Source organism: Cricetulus griseus, chromosome 5 (assembly GCF_003668045.3).
Source record: "Cricetulus griseus strain 17A/GY chromosome 5, alternate assembly CriGri-PICRH-1.0, whole genome shotgun sequence".
NCBI classification, from domain to species: domain Eukaryota; kingdom Metazoa; phylum Chordata; class Mammalia; order Rodentia; family Cricetidae; genus Cricetulus; species Cricetulus griseus.
The window spans coordinates 132,321,026-132,338,933 of NC_048598.1; the positions used below are offsets into that span (position 1 = coordinate 132,321,026).

Here is a 17,908-nt window from a genome sequence, read left to right on the forward strand (position 1 = left end):
ATTATAAAATATGTAGAGAATAGACAGAACAAGGCCTTGCTTTCATGTCTGATATAGAAAAAAATAGACTGTATAATTGAATACAGTCCAAGTAAATAGAGTAAGAAAGATAATATACCAAATCTAGAGCTAAAAAGAAGAAAGCATCTTGCTCATGAATTTCCAAGAACACATCAGACCAAACAAAGCACTAGCTTTACTCCTATCTGGAGGAACTCAGGGTGGCCTACCTTGGCCTGGCTGAGTTACGGTATGTCAGGCAGGTACTCCCACAGCCACATCAGGCACCTCTCACACTTGCAGAGGCTCCCATTTTAGAAATATGACTAAATTATCTAGAAACTATAAGGATTCTTTGAAAGCCAGAACTGTACTAGCTTTTAGCAAGATTTGAGGAAAACAAAAGGTCATATGAGTAATCAGTGGGTGACCAAAGAGGCCAATGACAGAATGAGAGCATATGACAAAGGACTACTGGTGAGAGCCATAAAGGGAAACCTCAAAGAAATGAGAAGGGTGACAGGAAAGAGATATTCGAGCACAACAGGGCTGCACGCAGAGCGGATGGCTGCAAACAAACTTGAATATTAGTGGAAACGTGGATAAAACACGCTCCTGAATTTATCAGGATACAAAGACTCTGCTTACTTATGAAGACCCTTTAGAGTCGTGCTAACAGCTAACACAGCTTACTATGTGTCAGGCATCCTTTTATGCACTTCACTTGCTAGTTAACATTGGTCGTAATTCTACAACTTATTGATAAAGTAAGAACCCCAAATTCACCAATCTGGAGAGGAGGGAACAGAGTCAGAACAGAACACACACACCTTGTATGTAGAAAAGGTGTTCGGCAACATGGCTGCACAACAACCCAGAGCAGTCCATGTCTACACACACACACACACACACACACACACACACACACACACACACACACACACACACACACACACACACACACACACACACACACACACACACACACACACACACACACACACACACACACACACACACACACACACACACACACACACACACACACACACACACACACACACACACACACACACACACACACACACACACACACACACACACACACTTTCTGAAGGCGTAAGAGAAAAGCAGAACTTAGAACGGCTGGGCCTCAGTGTTGCTCTCGCTGGCCAAACTGAGCTGTCTTCCCCTGAACGTGACCAATCCACAGAACATCGTTACCAGACAAGTCTGCTCCAAGCCCATGGAGGATCAAAACCAAAATAAGACAACTCCCTAATCATGTCTGAACACAGACAACAGGGAACACTGTCCAAGCCACAAAAATGACAAAATGTGCTTTTCCCCAGCTAATGAGACACTTCTGCTGCTTTACCAATTAGAGGATTAACTTTGATCTAGCCTTCTCTCTTTCTAGGTAAGATTTACTAAGAGAACCATTCATAGAATTACATCAGCTTCCTGACTGTGTGCACACAGAAGAAAGACTTTCTTAAACCTACCACCTAACAAAAGCTCAAATCTAAGTCCTGCCCGGTACGGATTTTAATTACTTAGCCACCTTAAAACTATTACAGTGCTTGACACTGCCTTGACTTCTGATATGGGAAACAAAGATGCACAGCCAGGAGTGTGGGCCTCACTCCGGGACTCTGCTCCATGTTTTCACAGAATGCTGCACTCGCCCTAATCCCTGAGGTGGGGCCTGAACTTTTACAGGCTCAGCCATCACCCCAGGATAGTGATGCCCCGTGGCTTCCCCTGTTGTGTTCCTCCCTATAAAAAAGGTAATAAACTTAGTTTCAATGGAAGATCCTGCTGGTCTGTGGTGAGAAGCACTTGATGGTTTACAAAACAGTGCAAATGTCAAAGTCCTCAAAAAATTTAGAATCAAGGTGTTCCTTGTAAACATACACAGGGGTTTCCTACAACACTGCTCTTTGTTAACCACGCAAAAGATGCTGTTGAATTGCTTACCTGACATTCCATCCATAATAATGCACCAAGTATAAAACCTCCCCGTCATCCATCTCGGTGCCTTTAATGCTGGCTTCATAAATTTTCTGAGTTTTTCCTCGTCCATACTTCACTTTCACTTTGGTTCCTGTCAGGCAGGGCTCTGTGTCGTCCTCATCTTCCTCCCCTTCCGAGTCACATTTACTTTCAGTGTCTTCCCTGCAGTGAATTACAACATTGATAATGCTACTAATCACTTAAGAATGAGGGACAAGAGAATCCAGCATGGAGAGTCTTTACAAGCTAAGTTTACCTTAGTAACATGTCAGTGGAGGAGGAGGAGAAGAAGGAGGAGAAGGAGAAGATTTATGGACTACTTGCTAAGGAATTTATTATGTAAAGGTGCACTGTAAAGAGGTAAATCCACACTTCTCAAAGGCCAATCAGTAATCACAGTTAATGACGATGCAGTCAATAATCATTTTAAACCAAAAAAAAAAAAAAAAAAATTAAAACCGTATGTCCTGACATGGCCTTTTGGGTTCATAATTAAGTGCCACCTTACTTGTGAGAATCTCCTAAATCTATTTTGTAACTTCTTGCAACTAATTGCATTAAATCTACTTTCGCACAAGTGTCTTGTCACTTCAGAGTGGGTCTCAGGGAGACCGACTGTTTGGTGCCTGGAATAAAGAACAATGGCTGCCTCCCTTAATCACCCTGTTTCTTAAACTGCTTTATGTTTTACATATGAGGCTACTTGTTAAACTACAAGAAAGTGATGGTAGAACAAAGCTGTATGGGGATCTGCTGATTTCCACTTCTAACTTCTCCCCCAGCGCTTTCCTTTAATTTCAATAATTAAATGGAAAGGGAATTCGTATGAGAAGTCCCACAGTATTTCAAAACTGTAACCATATAGTGTATTGTCAATTAACCTTGCAAGCATTCAGATGACAACTGAGGTGGTCTAAGAATTTCAAATGTTTCAGGAATGGTCTTAAGGTCTCATGTTTGGGGCATCATTTCCGTGGCCCCGAGGCACACGACTGAAGCCTTGATAGCTTGTTTGCATGGGAAATAACTGCTCTCCAGGGACACTTCTCATAAATAGCCTGAAGAAATCATTCCAAAACATAAATAGAAATCTCCATGATTCCTGATGCAGACTGAGAATATGTGCGTTTGTTGTTTGTATACTCAACCTTATTTAATAAAACAGAATATTAACCTTCACATTGAAGATTGAATTCTTTGTTCTAAAATATTTTGCACCATTTATGTATCAAGTATTTTAGCCATAGATTTATTTATATAGACTCGTTATTATAATTAGAACCTACTTTTTAAGTAGCTCACCTTTGCTTAGTGTTTTAATATTTGATACTGTTCTCATTACTCTCAGGTCCCCATTACTTCTTGTTACTTTTTAAATTCTAATGATGTGTTGCTCAGAACTTTTTAAAACTAAAGTGCTTCACAGACAACTGCACCAGGTCACGTGTCTATTTACCAAGTATCAAGTTCCTTTCCTATTCACCAGTCACTGCTTCCCTAAACACTGATTCTCCCAATGGTTGATTTGCAAATAGTGTCAGCTACCATTCAGACCCAACAGGTCACTTTCCCCAAATTTGGCTTAAGATCACAAACTTCTAGAAAATTTAGCATTATGTAACAAAATAACTAAAAAACAATTGGAGAAAAGCTTCTGCTTCCAAGTAAGTGTGTTATGCTATTGTTTTAAAACTTCCTTTTATTAATATCTAAAAATTAGTAAATCCATTTGATCACAGGTGCAAAATGGCCCACTACATGGCAAGGTAAGACATTACTTTGATCTGGCTGAACTGCCTAATTTTTGGCTATTTTTAAGTCACTTCAATCCATGCAAGTCAAATACATGGAAAAAAAAATACAGTTTTCACTCAACAGCAAATAGAATGGACATAAAAAGCTGGAATTTATTGATGAGATGTGGGGCAAGAATGTATTTTCCAAACTAGAATCAGGGGTGCATGCCACTTAGTCTAACACAATAACTTGAAAAAGAAAACTGTCTTAAATAAAGCTAACACACAGAAACATCTGCTAGTAGTGTGCACCCATGTGCTTGTTAGCTTTCCCACATTGTACCTTTTTTAAAATGGAATTTTTGCTGTCGCTGTTTCCTCTTGTCCACTTCCTCCATTTTTCTCCAGCTCCCTTCCCTGCTGTCAACTGCAGGACCTTTCTTTTGACTGGGTGGCGCAGCCTTCTTTGAGGCCACTGTTTAGGGCACAAGTGCTATTAAAATGGTGCGACCAGTATATTCTCCAATTCCGAAAGGCGATACACATCATCTTCACAATGTGTCTCACCTTCATTAGACAAGAGGAATGGAAGTCCCAATAAGAAGACATTCCCTCACACCTGAATCTCTAAGCAGGAACAGAGTGCTGCTGGACCCCAGACAGGTGCCTCTGGAGAACAGACATAAGACAATGTACCTCTCTTGGCTTTTCTCTTCCTCTTCATCTGAGTCTTTCTCAGAATCCTCGTGCTTTGTAAGTTTCTTCTCTTTGTGCTTTGGTGTACTTTTTCTCCCGAGTAGCAGCTCATTTTCTTTTTTCTCTGCTGTTTCATAGTCATCATTGGCATCCTTATTTTCTGTATCATCTTTGATGAATTTGTCTTCTATTTTCTCTTCTTCTATTTCTTTTTTAATAGAATTTGCATCTCGAACAATTTTCCTTCGCCCCTAATAGAGGGGATAAGAGCTTTTAGAGAGCTAACACTACAGATGGAGAAAGAGCGAGAAATGTCTTTACACAGCTTCCTCTGAAGCCTCCACTGCAGGGAGTCTGCTGCTTCCTGCTTGAGATCAGAATCTGAACAACAATGAACTCAGACATACTATTCCTTTTGGAAGTAAACTATTAATCAATATAAATCTCTTAATTATGCCCACCACTACCAGGATCCTGGATGTGTGTTCATAAGGAAACTCTCTTCTCCTAGGGCTGGGAGTACACCTAAGGGGGAATGGAGCCCCTTTCTAAGTGCAAAGCCCTGGTTTCAGCACCTAGCAACCCCCATAAAATCTCTGCTCCCAACATTATTTTATCCCATTTTGTTTGGCAGTTTTGGGGCTCAGCACGTGCTTCCCCGCCCAGGGTACCATCCCTAACCCTACCTATCCCACTCCAAAACACCTGCTAACTATGGCTTAAAAATATTAAGCGAATTATCTATATGCTAATGGTAGAATTTCCTACTATGTTGGGCTGGCAAGATGGGTCAAAGTAAAGGCACATACTTGCCACCAAGCCTGATGACATGAGTTCATGACCTATCTGAACTCACATGGTGGAAGGAGAAAGTAACTGCCACAAATTGTCCTCTGGCTTTCACATATGTGCACACGAAACACGCATGCAATACAGGTTTTTAAATAAAATGTTTAAGTTATTAGTAATAATCTTCATAAATCCACCTCATAGGTTAGGACCTCTTAGAAAGTTCTTATTGGTTATTAAATAAAAATCAAATATCAATATATTTTCTTATATATATTGATATATCAATATCACAACAATCAAATATCAGTATATTTATGTGTTATTACGCTTTAAGGACCTAATGGTACCAATGTCTAAAAAGTGAGGTTTTGGGCTGAAGAGATAGCTCACTGCTCAAGAGCATGGGCGGCTCTTCCACAGGGCCCAAGTTTGGTTCCCAGTACTCTTATCTGCCTGTAACTCCAGCTCCAGGAGATCCAACCCCTTTTTCTGGACTTTTTGAGGGCATCTACACACAAATGAAACATATACATACAGATAAGAACAACCAAACTAATTGACTGACTGACTGAGTACGTATCGCAGGAGGCAATTGTCCTGTCTCCAGCAGCCTCCACCAAAACTCCAGCATGCCAACTGCCTGCGAAACTGGTGAACCTCTTCAAGACCTTCTGAGTTTTCCTGCAGGTCAACCTAATATGATGGCAGGACACATCCCTCCTCTACTTGGAATTGGGAGGCATTTAAAAGAAAAAGAAAGTAAGTAAATGAGGAGCTGGGGGTGGCCCAGCATGTTAAGAGTGCTTGCTGCATAAGCAGGAGGATCTGAGTTCAAATTCCTCGCACCCACCTCAAAAAGATAAAAGTCACACATAACCTCAGTGTTAGGGAGTTGGGGGAAGGGCCGAGGAAAAGACAGTGGTGTCAGTAGGCTGGCCATAGACTACTTCCAGGTCATGAGAGAACAAGTTTCAAGGGACTAAGGCAGAGAGGGGCAGAGCAAGGCATCCATGGCCTCTGCATTTGCAGAGATGTGCACATACCCGTGCCCCACCCCCCATCAAAACAAAAACCTAACAGCTGAATAGGCATGGTATAGTTCACCCCTGTAATCCCAACATTTGAAAAATGGATGCTGGAGGGTCAGAAGTTCCAAGTTATCCACAGCTATACAGTGAGTTGAGTCTAGCCTGAGTATATGAGTTCCTCTCTAAAACTAAAAGAAATACATAAAATAAACAACTTTAAAATGAAAAACTTAAACTTACACATTTCATGAAATTCACTAAAAATTTTCACATATTAGATGAAAGAATAGTCTAAAAACACAGTTTCATTTGGGCAGTGGAGACGCACACCTTTAATCCCAGCACTTGGAAGGCAGAGGCAGGTGAATCTTTGTGAATTTGAGGCTAGCCTGGTCTACAGAGCTATTTCCTAGACAGCTAGGGCTACACAGAGAAACCCTATCTTGAAAAAACCTAAAACAAACAAAAAAAAAAGCAGGGTTTCTGGGAGCTGGAGACATGACTAAGTGGTTAAAACAACTTGATGCTCTTACAAAGAACCTGGGCTCAGTTCTCAGCCACGGCTCACAACCATCTGTAATTCCAGTTACACAGGATGTTGTGCCCTTCCCTGGCATCTGTGGGCTCCAGGTAGTCATGTGGCACACAGATATACATGCAGGCAAACACGAATAAACGTAAATAAAAATAAATAAACCTTTTTAAAAAGAAAAACAATCCCTCTCCCCTACCCCCCCAAAAACAAACAAACAAAACAAACAAATAAAAAAAAAAAACCCACGATTTCTGAACACCTACAAGAAAAGGTAACTTCATTTTTGATACATTAAGAACTGAAAGCCAGGCATGATGGTGCACGATGCCTTGAATCCCAGCTCTCGGGAGGCAGAAGTAAGCCAATATCTGTGAGTTTAAGGCCAAAATGGTCCAGGACACAGAGATATATAACAGAGAGACCCTGTCTCACAAAATAAACACAAAACTGAAAAAGAACCAAAATTCTTTGAGCATGTGGCAACCCGTAAAGTGATAAACCATGCTATGTAGCTATCACTGCACATGGATCAGAATAGCAAATGGTAACCCTTCATAAAACTGCAATCAGTGGAGGGGAATACAGGGGGCAGTAAGTGCATACGTGCGTGCGTGAGAGAGAGACAGAGAAAGAGACACAGAGAGAGAGAAGATAAAATCAATGTACATACAAATAAAGCCATACAGTATGGGTTTTCAGTTGGTGGGACAGGAAATTATCAAGAGGCAATTCACTTAAGTATTTAATGAGCACTTCCTATGTGCTGTGCTTCTTTATTCTAGAAGCCTAGGATCTCATCAGTGAGCAAAACCAACACTCATCCTTGCCCTCAAGGGATACAACTCTGGTAAAGAGGGAGAAGAACAGGTAAAATCAACGCAGACACTCCAAACAAGAGGAGTGAGAAAGGAAATAGGTAGCAACTGTAACTACAGCCACCAGAGCAGGTTTTGAAGAGGTGACATTTTATCAAGAAACTGGAAGAAGAAAGAGTGCATGGGCAGAGTCAGATGACAGGGACTTGAGCAGACTGTCCCACAAAGACAGTGGATTTTGTGGATGTGTGCTGTTTTTATCCATTTGGTTTGGTTGTTTAGGACAGGGTTTCATGCTGTGGCTCAGGCTGGCCTGGACCACATTGTGCAGCCCAGGTTGAAGACATGACAAGCTTCTGGCCTCTGGATCCCAAGTGCTGTGACTGTAGGCATGAGTCACCATGCCTGGTGAGGAGGGGCTTTTCAAGCAGAGGAAGAAATATATGTGTTGTACTTCGGGAAAGGCAACTACAAAAAGACAACATTGTTGTAACCTTACTAAATATTGGAACATAAACTAGGATTACTGCACAAGTTTTTGCACATATATGCAAAATGTCCACAATAAAACTTTTAAACTAATGCTTGAAGTAGAGAAAACTACTAAAAACTCACTCTTGGAGACTTTAGTTCTACATCCTCTCTGTCGCTTTCACTGTTTGAATCGGTATTCTCCTCGGGCTCACTCTTCACCTCCATTAAAGGCATTTCCTGGTCCTCTTTTAGAGCCTCTTCCATTGATTCTTCAAAGTCTTTTTTTTCCACTTTTACTTTTGGTTCATGGTGGTGAATAGTCCTGAACTGAATATTTGCAGAGCGGCAGTACTCCTCAAAACCATAGAGATATCTAAACAAACAATGTTTCATCTTAAGAATCTTAGTCTTTGCATTTATCATGAATATAAGTAAATAGTAAAAACCAAGCCACTTAAAAAGTATTCTTTGTATGTTAGTAATCTCTGAATGCCTCTGATATAGTTAAACAAAGGTACATGAACTATTGTCCTGAGAACGTGAGACGGCTACAATTCAACAGAGCCACCCCAGAACACTGCTATAGAACAATGGCTCTCAACCTGTAGGTCGTGACCCCCTTTGGAGGTTGACCGACCCTTTCACAGAGGTTACCTAAGACCATTGGGAAACACATATATTAAGATTATGATTCATAAGGGTAGCAAAATTACAGCTATAAAATAGCAACAAAATAATTATATGGTGGGGCGGGGATCACCACAACAGGTGGAACTGTATTGAGGGTCACAGAATTAGGAACATTGAGAACTGCTGCTCTAAAACATGTATACAACCTATAGCCTATGAGCTGCAAATAGAGATGATGAGTACCTCGCACCCCTGACTTTAAAGAAGAAATCAGCATCACATGGGAGATGGAGAAAGTAGGCTCTAAATTCTGCTTTCAGTCACAGTGTCTCCCAGCCTAAACTTGAGCACTCATATTTCTTGTTTGGAGTGCTAATGCATTAAAAGGAGGTTGTCCCCTTTAAATATTTATTTATTTATTTAATTTATTTGTGTTTCTCAGGGCAGGGTTTCTCTGTGTAGCCCTGGCTATTCTGGAACTCACTCTGTAGATCAGACTGATCTTAACTCACAGATCCCCCTGCCTCTGCCCCCCAAGTGCTGGGATTAAAAGTCTGCACTACGACAACCAGCTGCCATTTATTATTTAATTAAGTTGGAATACTTACTTTCTATAAGCAGTTTTTACATTGTAGGAAGCAGCTGAGTTCAAAATTGGAATGCCAAGGTCCATATAAATTTGCTTCCATACAGCACCACTATCAATCTGGAAAATTAAGGTTTTGTTAACAATTGTCAAAGGAAATAATCACTGCACTAGCATTCTGTGTTCTTTAAGAATTGTATATGTCAATCTAACATCAAACAATCAAACTCCTTATCACACAACCACATATTTCCAGAGCAATGTTACACTTACATTGTCACATCCCCCCTGATGATAGACCAGTCTAAAGAGCTTGAAGAGATTGAGGTCTTTGTAGCCCAAAACAGGTGGTTTGTTGATTGGAGTACCTTTTTTAGTGTCAGAGGGAAAAATAAAGCATTTAGTCAAATGAAAAACACTAATTTGAAAGTAAATGATTTCTAATTAATCAAAATCCATTAATTGGAGTTGTTCATTTAAAGGTCCTTAAATCACTTAAGACACAAACCCTTCTCTGTGTTTCTTATACAGTGTGGGCTCTCTGAATTTCAGATGTTGCATCCTTCTATTATCATTCAAGTTACCTCTGCACCAATGAAAAGGCTAAAACTAAGTTAAGCACTGAGACAGCTACATGTGGTTAGGCTAGCATTGCTGGTTCCCTGCAGCATGAGCAAATCAAGAAGGAAGTCTATGGCTCCATCCTTGGGCTTAACCACATGAAGCTGCAAGAGCTTCTCTGCAAAACTACTTCCCAAAGCCACAGAATGACTCGGGCCAAATTACCTGAGGATTTTCTAGGACTTAAAAATGTTAGAGTGTCTGACTCCATATTGTCAACTGGGGAACCAGCATCAGACTGAGCTAGGAGCCCTGAATACAGGTGATAATGGTACAGCTTGGCCAATATATGAAGCCACTGGCAGTGGGACCAAGATCTAACTATAATACATAAACTGACTTTGTGGAGCCCATTCTCTATGGAGAGATACCTTGCTCAGCCTAGACATGGGTCCTGCCTCAATGAAGTGATGGGATAGACTTAGTTGACATCCTAAGGGAGGCCTTACCCTCTCTAGGGAGCAGATGGAAGGTGGGATGGGATGGGGGGGGAGTGGAAGGAGAGGAGAGAGGGGAAATGGGATTGGAATGTAGAAAAAGATGATTTCTGATGGTTCTATTTCTTCTACCCCTATGGAAATCCTATCCCACCCACTTAGAAAGAGACTGATGTCAATTATCCTCATCTTGTGGAGACCAAGGGTCAGGTATGTTTACTTGCCTGAGTACAGCATGGCCATTGTAATAAATGACTACCCAGAGTAACATGAGGAACTACTCACTACTTCTGAACTATTTTAATCTTTTCATAAATACAAGGGAGATCAAATTTAATTATGCAAATACTGACTTTCTATATATTCTACTTAAAATAGTTTGTATTCCAAATATTTACCATCAGATATAACTGATTCATAAGCTTTCACTGGTATATAAGGCACTCCTAATACAACAGGAACAATGCTCAAACAAAGCCATAAAAATGACATACCTCTGTCTTCCATAAACTTATAAAGCTGTTGGAGGAAGTTGTCCCTCTCTTCAGGATCAAGCTCTTCCTCAGGCTGTAAAGGCAAGCACAGTGAGCAGAAAGAGATAGAATGTTAACTTTGTATGCAGAACCCCTGGTAGTCACATTTTAATGCTTTGGCTTTTTGGCTCTTCTGGGGCTCAAACTCTAAGCCTCCTAGATGCTAGGACAGTGCTCCATCACTGAGTCTACCCCGCCCCCGCCCTTAGCTCACATTCTGATAACAAAGACCAGTAGGCCAGGCTATCCCCTGCATCCCACCTCCCACTCTGACACAGCCCGAGCATCATCAAGTAAAGAGGGAAATATTCCAGAACGCAGCCAGACTCATTTGGGAAAAAAAAAATTGTCATATGGCTCATACACATACATTGGAAGATGAGCACAATAAAGACAAAAATGTTTTTATATAAAATAGTATCACTGAATGAATATAAACAAAGGTTGTAAAGTCAATGGCAAGGATTTTTTGTTTAGGTAAGACTTTTGGCCCAGACCTCATCATCCCCTTAGCCTCCACCTAGCCTGCCTTTCTCCACTGCTTTCCTTGGATGGCCTCTGTATCTGTTACTGTAATCCTTTAAAGCATTCATAGACAACATCATATCGCAATGTCAAAAGGCTGGATATTCCTTACCTCTGCTTCAAATTAAAACAAAAACAAGTGTTTATTAGCAAAGAAAGTTAACACATAATTACTTAGTGCGTGTGTGTGTGCTTCTGTAAGAAAATAAATTTCAAAAACTGCCTACTTAAGTGTTCCTACTCACTTATATAAATCTAATAATACTTTCCGATATTATTATTATAGATTAAAATAAATTATCCTTGGGCTGTCAAGATGGCTCAGTGAGTAGAAGTACTGCCACCATGCTTGACCACTTGAGCTCAATTCCTGTGTCCCACATGGTGGAAAGAACTGATTCCCACAAGTTGTCTGCTTACTGTCATACATACGTAATGGTACACATGCCATTTTATAAATAAGTTTATAAAAATAAAGCAGCTGTTGGTAGATTGCCTATCAACAAATACTGATAGTTTTTCTGGCTTTGTTTCCAGACAGTAACCTCCACTCTTCCTGACCCTCCAGCTGTCACCTCCCACATGCTGAGACCGTAGGCACACACCACACCTGATTTACAGAAATCATTTAAAATTCAGCAGTACTGTGGAGAAATTAATAAAATACTAATGTTTCTTCCATATAAAGGATCATGAGTTTGGAAGATAGTTTTCCTGTATTCTAAGAAAATAATTCAGATTTTTTGCATTTTAAAAAACCATGTTTGGATGAAAAGCAATGTTCAGGCAATAAATATCGATTGTTCAGTGCCCAAAAGGCAACAGGCACTTTAAAATCACGTTATCCTTTAAGTTTTTTAATAGCTAATACTATAGCCAGAATCAATGAACATGTAGTCGATTAAAATGTATAATAAAATCTAGAAGGCAGGGAGATCTCCGTGATCCCAAGACCACTCTGGCCTACACAGTGTGCATACAACAGGAGAGCTACACAGTAAGACCTGTCTTGATGAAAAATAAAAATAGATTTATAAGTTATTCCCTCCCAACACAAGGAAACAAATTCAACCCACTGACTACAAATGGGCACAAATGAGGTTTTATCAAGCTATGCCTAATTCTTCACAATTGAGTTTAATTTTTACAGATTAAAATCTGATAGCTTAAAGACATTAAGTTAGTGGATAGTAAAGAGTGTTTTAGATTCTGTGAGGAACCATGCCATGAAATTGTAAGTTTAGGTACAGTTCTAAGATACAAAAACAAAGTCAATAAGAAATTCAATTTACATATACCTACTTTCTTGAAAGGAAATTTCCATCAAAAATAAATAAGCTATAAACAATGTTTTAAGTCTACCCGATGGTTTATGCAAAAATTAAAATTCTATAATCTCATAAGGAATTCTTCTCCACAATTGTAAGAAGCTGTGTTACACACACTCGGAAATGCCTCCCTGTGCTGGAAACGGCCTTTTGTCTGGGATCCTGATCTGTTACTGTCCCTGTCCATGCTTCTCACCCCTCCAGCCCCTCTCTCCTAACTGGGAGCCAGGGCTGCTACACTCACTGTTCAAGGACGCAAGTGTGGGAAAGGGCAGGAAGAAGAAAAATAGAGGATTCTCTGAACTGTCAGACTTCTTCCCTTCAAGCAATCAAGCATCCAAAGAGCAGCTACACACTCCATCAAAACGCCAGTGCAGGAGGAGGACTTTAAGGAAACAGACATATGTACACGATTATAATGTTAGGAAATTGTTAGGAAATTTATAATGTTACAGGGCACCACTTTATTCTACTTAGCATTACAAGTAGTTGTTTATCTACACTATCAGATATGACTTTCCTGACAAGAGGCATTATGTCTTCAAATTAAGTCCAAGTGCTTATTAGCAGCTAAGTCATAACTCAGGAGTTATACAAGAGCACTGTGGATGAACACGAGACAACACGACACCTTTTATTTTTGCGGCTTTGATTTTGTCAAGTGGTGTAGACAGGCAGAAGAGGCCAATACCACATAAGGTGGTAAGTGTAGAGTGTGGGAACCGGGATGGAATGAAGAGTTCTGCTGGGGTGAAGCTGCCTTAGTCACATTAAATAAAGCCTTTTCCCCATGGCTTGTGGTTCCCATGAAACAAGCAGCAGAAGACAGATCTGAGGGACACTGTGATCCGAAAAAGACAATGTGCTCAAGAACCAGAACTTGCTGGTGCATACACCTTTAATCCTAGCATCTGGGAGGCAGAAGCAGGCGAATCTCTCATTTCAAGGCCAGCCTGATCTACACAATGAGTTTCAGGACAGCCAGGGCTACATGGAGAAATCCTGTCTCAAAAAACAAAACAAAACAAAAAAACAAAAACAAAACAAAAACAAAACTTGATACGATAGCAGACATAAAAATTGTCCACTGAATTAGATTCATGTTTTTAAAGTTCTTAGCCATGAATGAGACTAACAAATTGGAAAGGAAAAGGAAGCCATCACAACCGTCCAGAGGGAAGGGGGGACGCTAGTGTTCATCTTGCCTTTGGTGACGGAAAGATCTCCACTGCCCTGAAGGAGAAGGGAGAGGGAGGCAGACAAAGGTGAGAGATTCTGTTGGTTGGTTTTTCCTTCAATTCTTCTCCATGCTGGCAGTGGCCAGGAGGCCTATGAGCTTTGGGGTGTGGTTACTTTATTCCCAGCTTTAATCTCTGATGACTGGTATGAAGTTAGACGACCACCATGTGATGAAAGGACATCATTGCACCTGAGTTGAGAAGATTTTCCTGTGTTTCACAATGGCTGCTAGAAACTAACGTTTTACAACAAAGCCCTGGGGCTGTGTCCTACGACACAGGTGACTGGCAAAACTGCTCACTTGCACCTCCTCACACATATCTGGAAATGAATGCTCATTCAGAAATGCCATAAATTCTAGTGACAAATGGACTTTATACCACACTTCATTGGGAAGATAAATACAATATGCTACTTTTTTTTTTTTTTTTTTTTTTTTTAAGACAGTGTCTCCTTAGCTGGGCGTTGGTGGTGCATGCGTTTAATCCCAGCACTCAGAAGGCAGAGACAGGCGGATCTCTGTGAGTTTGAGGCCAGCCTGGTCTCCAGATCGAGTGCCAGGATAGCCTCCAAAGCTATACAGAGAAACCCTGTCTTGAAAAAACAAACAAAAAAAAGACAGTGTCTCCTTTTGTAATCTAGGCTAGCCTCAAATTAGTGGCAATCCTCCTGTCCGAGTGCTGAGATTACAGGCATGTGCCACAAATGAAGGAATGCACACCTCATTTTTGCTGTTAAATTTCCTAGCTAGCAAACCTACTTTACAGGTTGCAAGCAGGAAGATACCCAAACTGTCAAAATATATATGGGGGCTGGCCTGGAATCAGTAGCTATCCTCCTGCCTCTGCCTCCAGCTACAATTACAGGGTGAGCACCACCAGTAGCTTGTCGTTCATAGCTAAAAGTGACAGAAACGGGATACAAGGCCAACATTTAACTCATATACCTAATGATGCAACCGGGAGCTTCTGAGCAGTATCTGAGTGGTGGCTGGGAGATATGAGACACGGGAAAGTGAAAACAAGAGTGTGAACAGGGTCAATTCATGAAAGCCACACTTTCAAAGGCCAGAGATGAAAAGATATACAACAAAAAAAAAAAATGATACAAAATCCAGTGTTCATCTGATATGGGCTAAAAGCTACTAAAGAGTTTCCAGTGAGTCAATTACAAACAAGTACTGTTAGAGAAGAACTCTTTGACAAGGTACAGAAAACTATCTCAAATTGGTCAAAAAGAAAAAAAACTTTTTAAAAACCACATAAGTATGAAAATGAGAGAGAGATTAGTTTGAGTACAGTGTCTTTGAGAAGAGAGATTTTGAAGAAAAGAGGAGTTGTATCAAAGATTGTTCTAATTAACCTTCAAACAACAGTCCAACACCTCGTTTCAAACAGCAATTTCCTAAGATTTTACATAATCCACATGTATTCATTTATTCAGAAACTAGGTGATGAGGTTTAATATGGGCCAGGCTCTCACTGCTAGCTGCCTGGGTACCCTGGGGAGGAAGGATGAAAAACAAAGTCCCTGGCATACCTTGGGCACACCGCATAAGAAAAAAAAACAAAAACAAAAATCTGAGATACTTGTGAAACTTCATCCTAAGTTTTCTCATGAGAAAAAAAAAATAGAAAATAGAGACGGTACTGTTGATTTGTTTTAAAGGAACCATGGAGTAATATGTCTAACTTCCCTCCACAATCACACAATCACTTAAACATACATACATACATACATACATACATACATACATACATACACACACACTGGTAAGAGGGTTATACAGTGTTCATTTAAAAAAACCAACAAGTCTGTAAAAGTATGCAGAAAATTATTTGGGTTAGTCATCATCACCTGCTCAAACTTGTGCACTACAGAGCTTTGAATTCTAAGAGTGATGAGAAAGCAATATCTTCCTGGTGGCAAATGTTCTAGTCCAACAGATACCTCCCAACACTGCAATGAAACAGTTATTAAAGACTGCAGAGAGATAGTTCAGCAGTTAAGAGCACTTGTTGCTCTTGCTGGAAAAGGGTTTGGTTTCCAGTACCCACAGTGTCTCACAACCATCTGTAACTCCTAATGCCTTAATCTGACTTCTGAGGGCACCAAGCCTACACACAGTGCACAGACATACATTCAAGCAATACGCTCATACACATAAAATAAAATAAATAAATTTACAAAAAATTAAGAAATGGCTTGGTACAGTGATATGCACCTATAGCCTCAGCTACTCAGGAGTTAGAGCCAGGAGAACTGTGTGAGCGCAGGAATTCAAGGTCAGCCTGGGCAGCATAGCAAAAAAACCCATCTCATACAGGGAGAGGAAGTGAGAGACAGTTTAAAATCTTGATCTTTGATGAACACTGAAGAACTATCTACAAAGTTTCAAACACAGATGCTGATAGTTGAACAGGAACAGTAGGACACAGCTCTAATGCCAGGACTTGGGAGGTAAAGGGAGGAGGGGTTCAAGGTCATTGTCAGCACAGAGCAAGTCTGAGGACAACGTCGGCTTCCAGAGCTCCTGCCTTAAATACATATGAGCTGGTAAGACGGCTCATCGGGGAAGAGTACTTGCCACCAATCCTTATGCTCCAAGTACAAGCTGCAGGACCCACATGCTAGGAGAAAACCGACATCCACAAGTTGTCCTCCAACCTTGAGACAGACTCTAAGACATATACCTGCCTGCTCCACCCCTAAAAACTGCAAACACAAATAAGTAAATACAAAACAAGAGAAAAATAAGTTTAAAAAAATTACATTGGCAATATTTGTATAAGGTCCAAGAGCCTTGACAAGAGTGAATTACCTGGAATAAATGTGACATTAAGTAATGCTTATCACACTGCTTTGAAAAAGAGATAGCATTACATAACATGCTTTAGAAATATTTCAATTCAAAAAGGTAAAAACCACAACCTCTTTTATGCCCTAAAATTATTTTATTCCCAAAGGGATCACATGTAGTTTCTGTTTTTAAACAACTGACTTCAGATCTAGTGCAGAGAACAGAATGGAGGAGGGTTAGTGTGGATACACCAGCACAGCTAGGTGCCACTGCACTAGTCCAGGTAAAGACAGGGATTGCCTGGACTTTGGTTGACAGAATAGTTACAGAAAGAACTGGCAAACGAAGGTGCTATTCAGGTTGGTAGAAGACAAAGGGTTTGTGTATCTGAATGGATTTGATGGGGAGGGAGGACCAAGAAAAGAATCAAAAGAATCGAGACATCGCCGGGCGTTGGTGGCGCACGCCTTTAATCCCAGCACTTGGGAGGCAGAGGCAGGTGATCTCTGTGAGTTCGAGGCCAGCCTGGTCTCCAGAGCGAGTGCCAGTTTAGGTTCCAAAGCTAACAGAGAAACCCTGTCTTGGGAAAAAAAAAAAAAAAAAAAAAAAAAAAAAAAAAAAAAAAAAGAATCGAGACATCTTCCATGTATTCTGTGTCTAGCTTAGGCAACTGGGTATAGTGTTTCTACTAAAATAAACTAGGAGTGCCCAAGGAAGAACAGGGGAAGGTACATGAGGCCTGTGCATACTGAGTTTGAATACTTACAAATAAGAAGACATATCCATGGCCAGTTTAGTATAAGTGCCTGCAGCTATGAGACAGCTGAGATTCAGAGTTATTCTATCCCTTGGTTGGGAAGCAAACCAGAAAAGGAATGCCACATCATGACATCTGAATGCTACTAAAGAGTAAGACGAGATAAGACACACTTTTGCTTGGCTGAAGGTCTCTGGTGACTGTCAGCAAAGTTGTTCTGGTCGTGATGACAGGACAAGACATGGCACAGGAGAGAATGAGAAGGCAAGGACAGTGCCTGTAACTGAGCAGCCTGGCCAGAGAGCAGGCGATGCTGGGCCCTGCATGGGGTGGGGTGCAAACAGAATGGAATGGGTCCAA

At 40.6% G+C, this 17,908-nt stretch overlaps 1 protein-coding gene across 1 annotated transcript in view; it reads right to left on the reverse strand.

Moving 5' to 3' along the window:
- Arid4a (AT-rich interaction domain 4A) overlaps positions 1–17,908 on the reverse strand; it is a 67,499-nt gene that overhangs the window by 16,404 nt on the left and 33,187 nt on the right. The window contains exons 12-17 of the mRNA XM_027418210.2: positions 10,861–10,933; positions 9,582–9,676; positions 9,331–9,428; positions 8,234–8,465; positions 4,449–4,699; positions 1,981–2,178 (exon numbers count right to left, since the gene is read on the reverse strand). Coding sequence (XP_027274011.1) covers positions 1,981–2,178; positions 4,449–4,699; positions 8,234–8,465; positions 9,331–9,428; positions 9,582–9,676; positions 10,861–10,933 — 947 coding nt within the window. The remainder of the gene's footprint in view (positions 1–1,980; positions 2,179–4,448; positions 4,700–8,233; positions 8,466–9,330; positions 9,429–9,581; positions 9,677–10,860; positions 10,934–17,908) is intronic.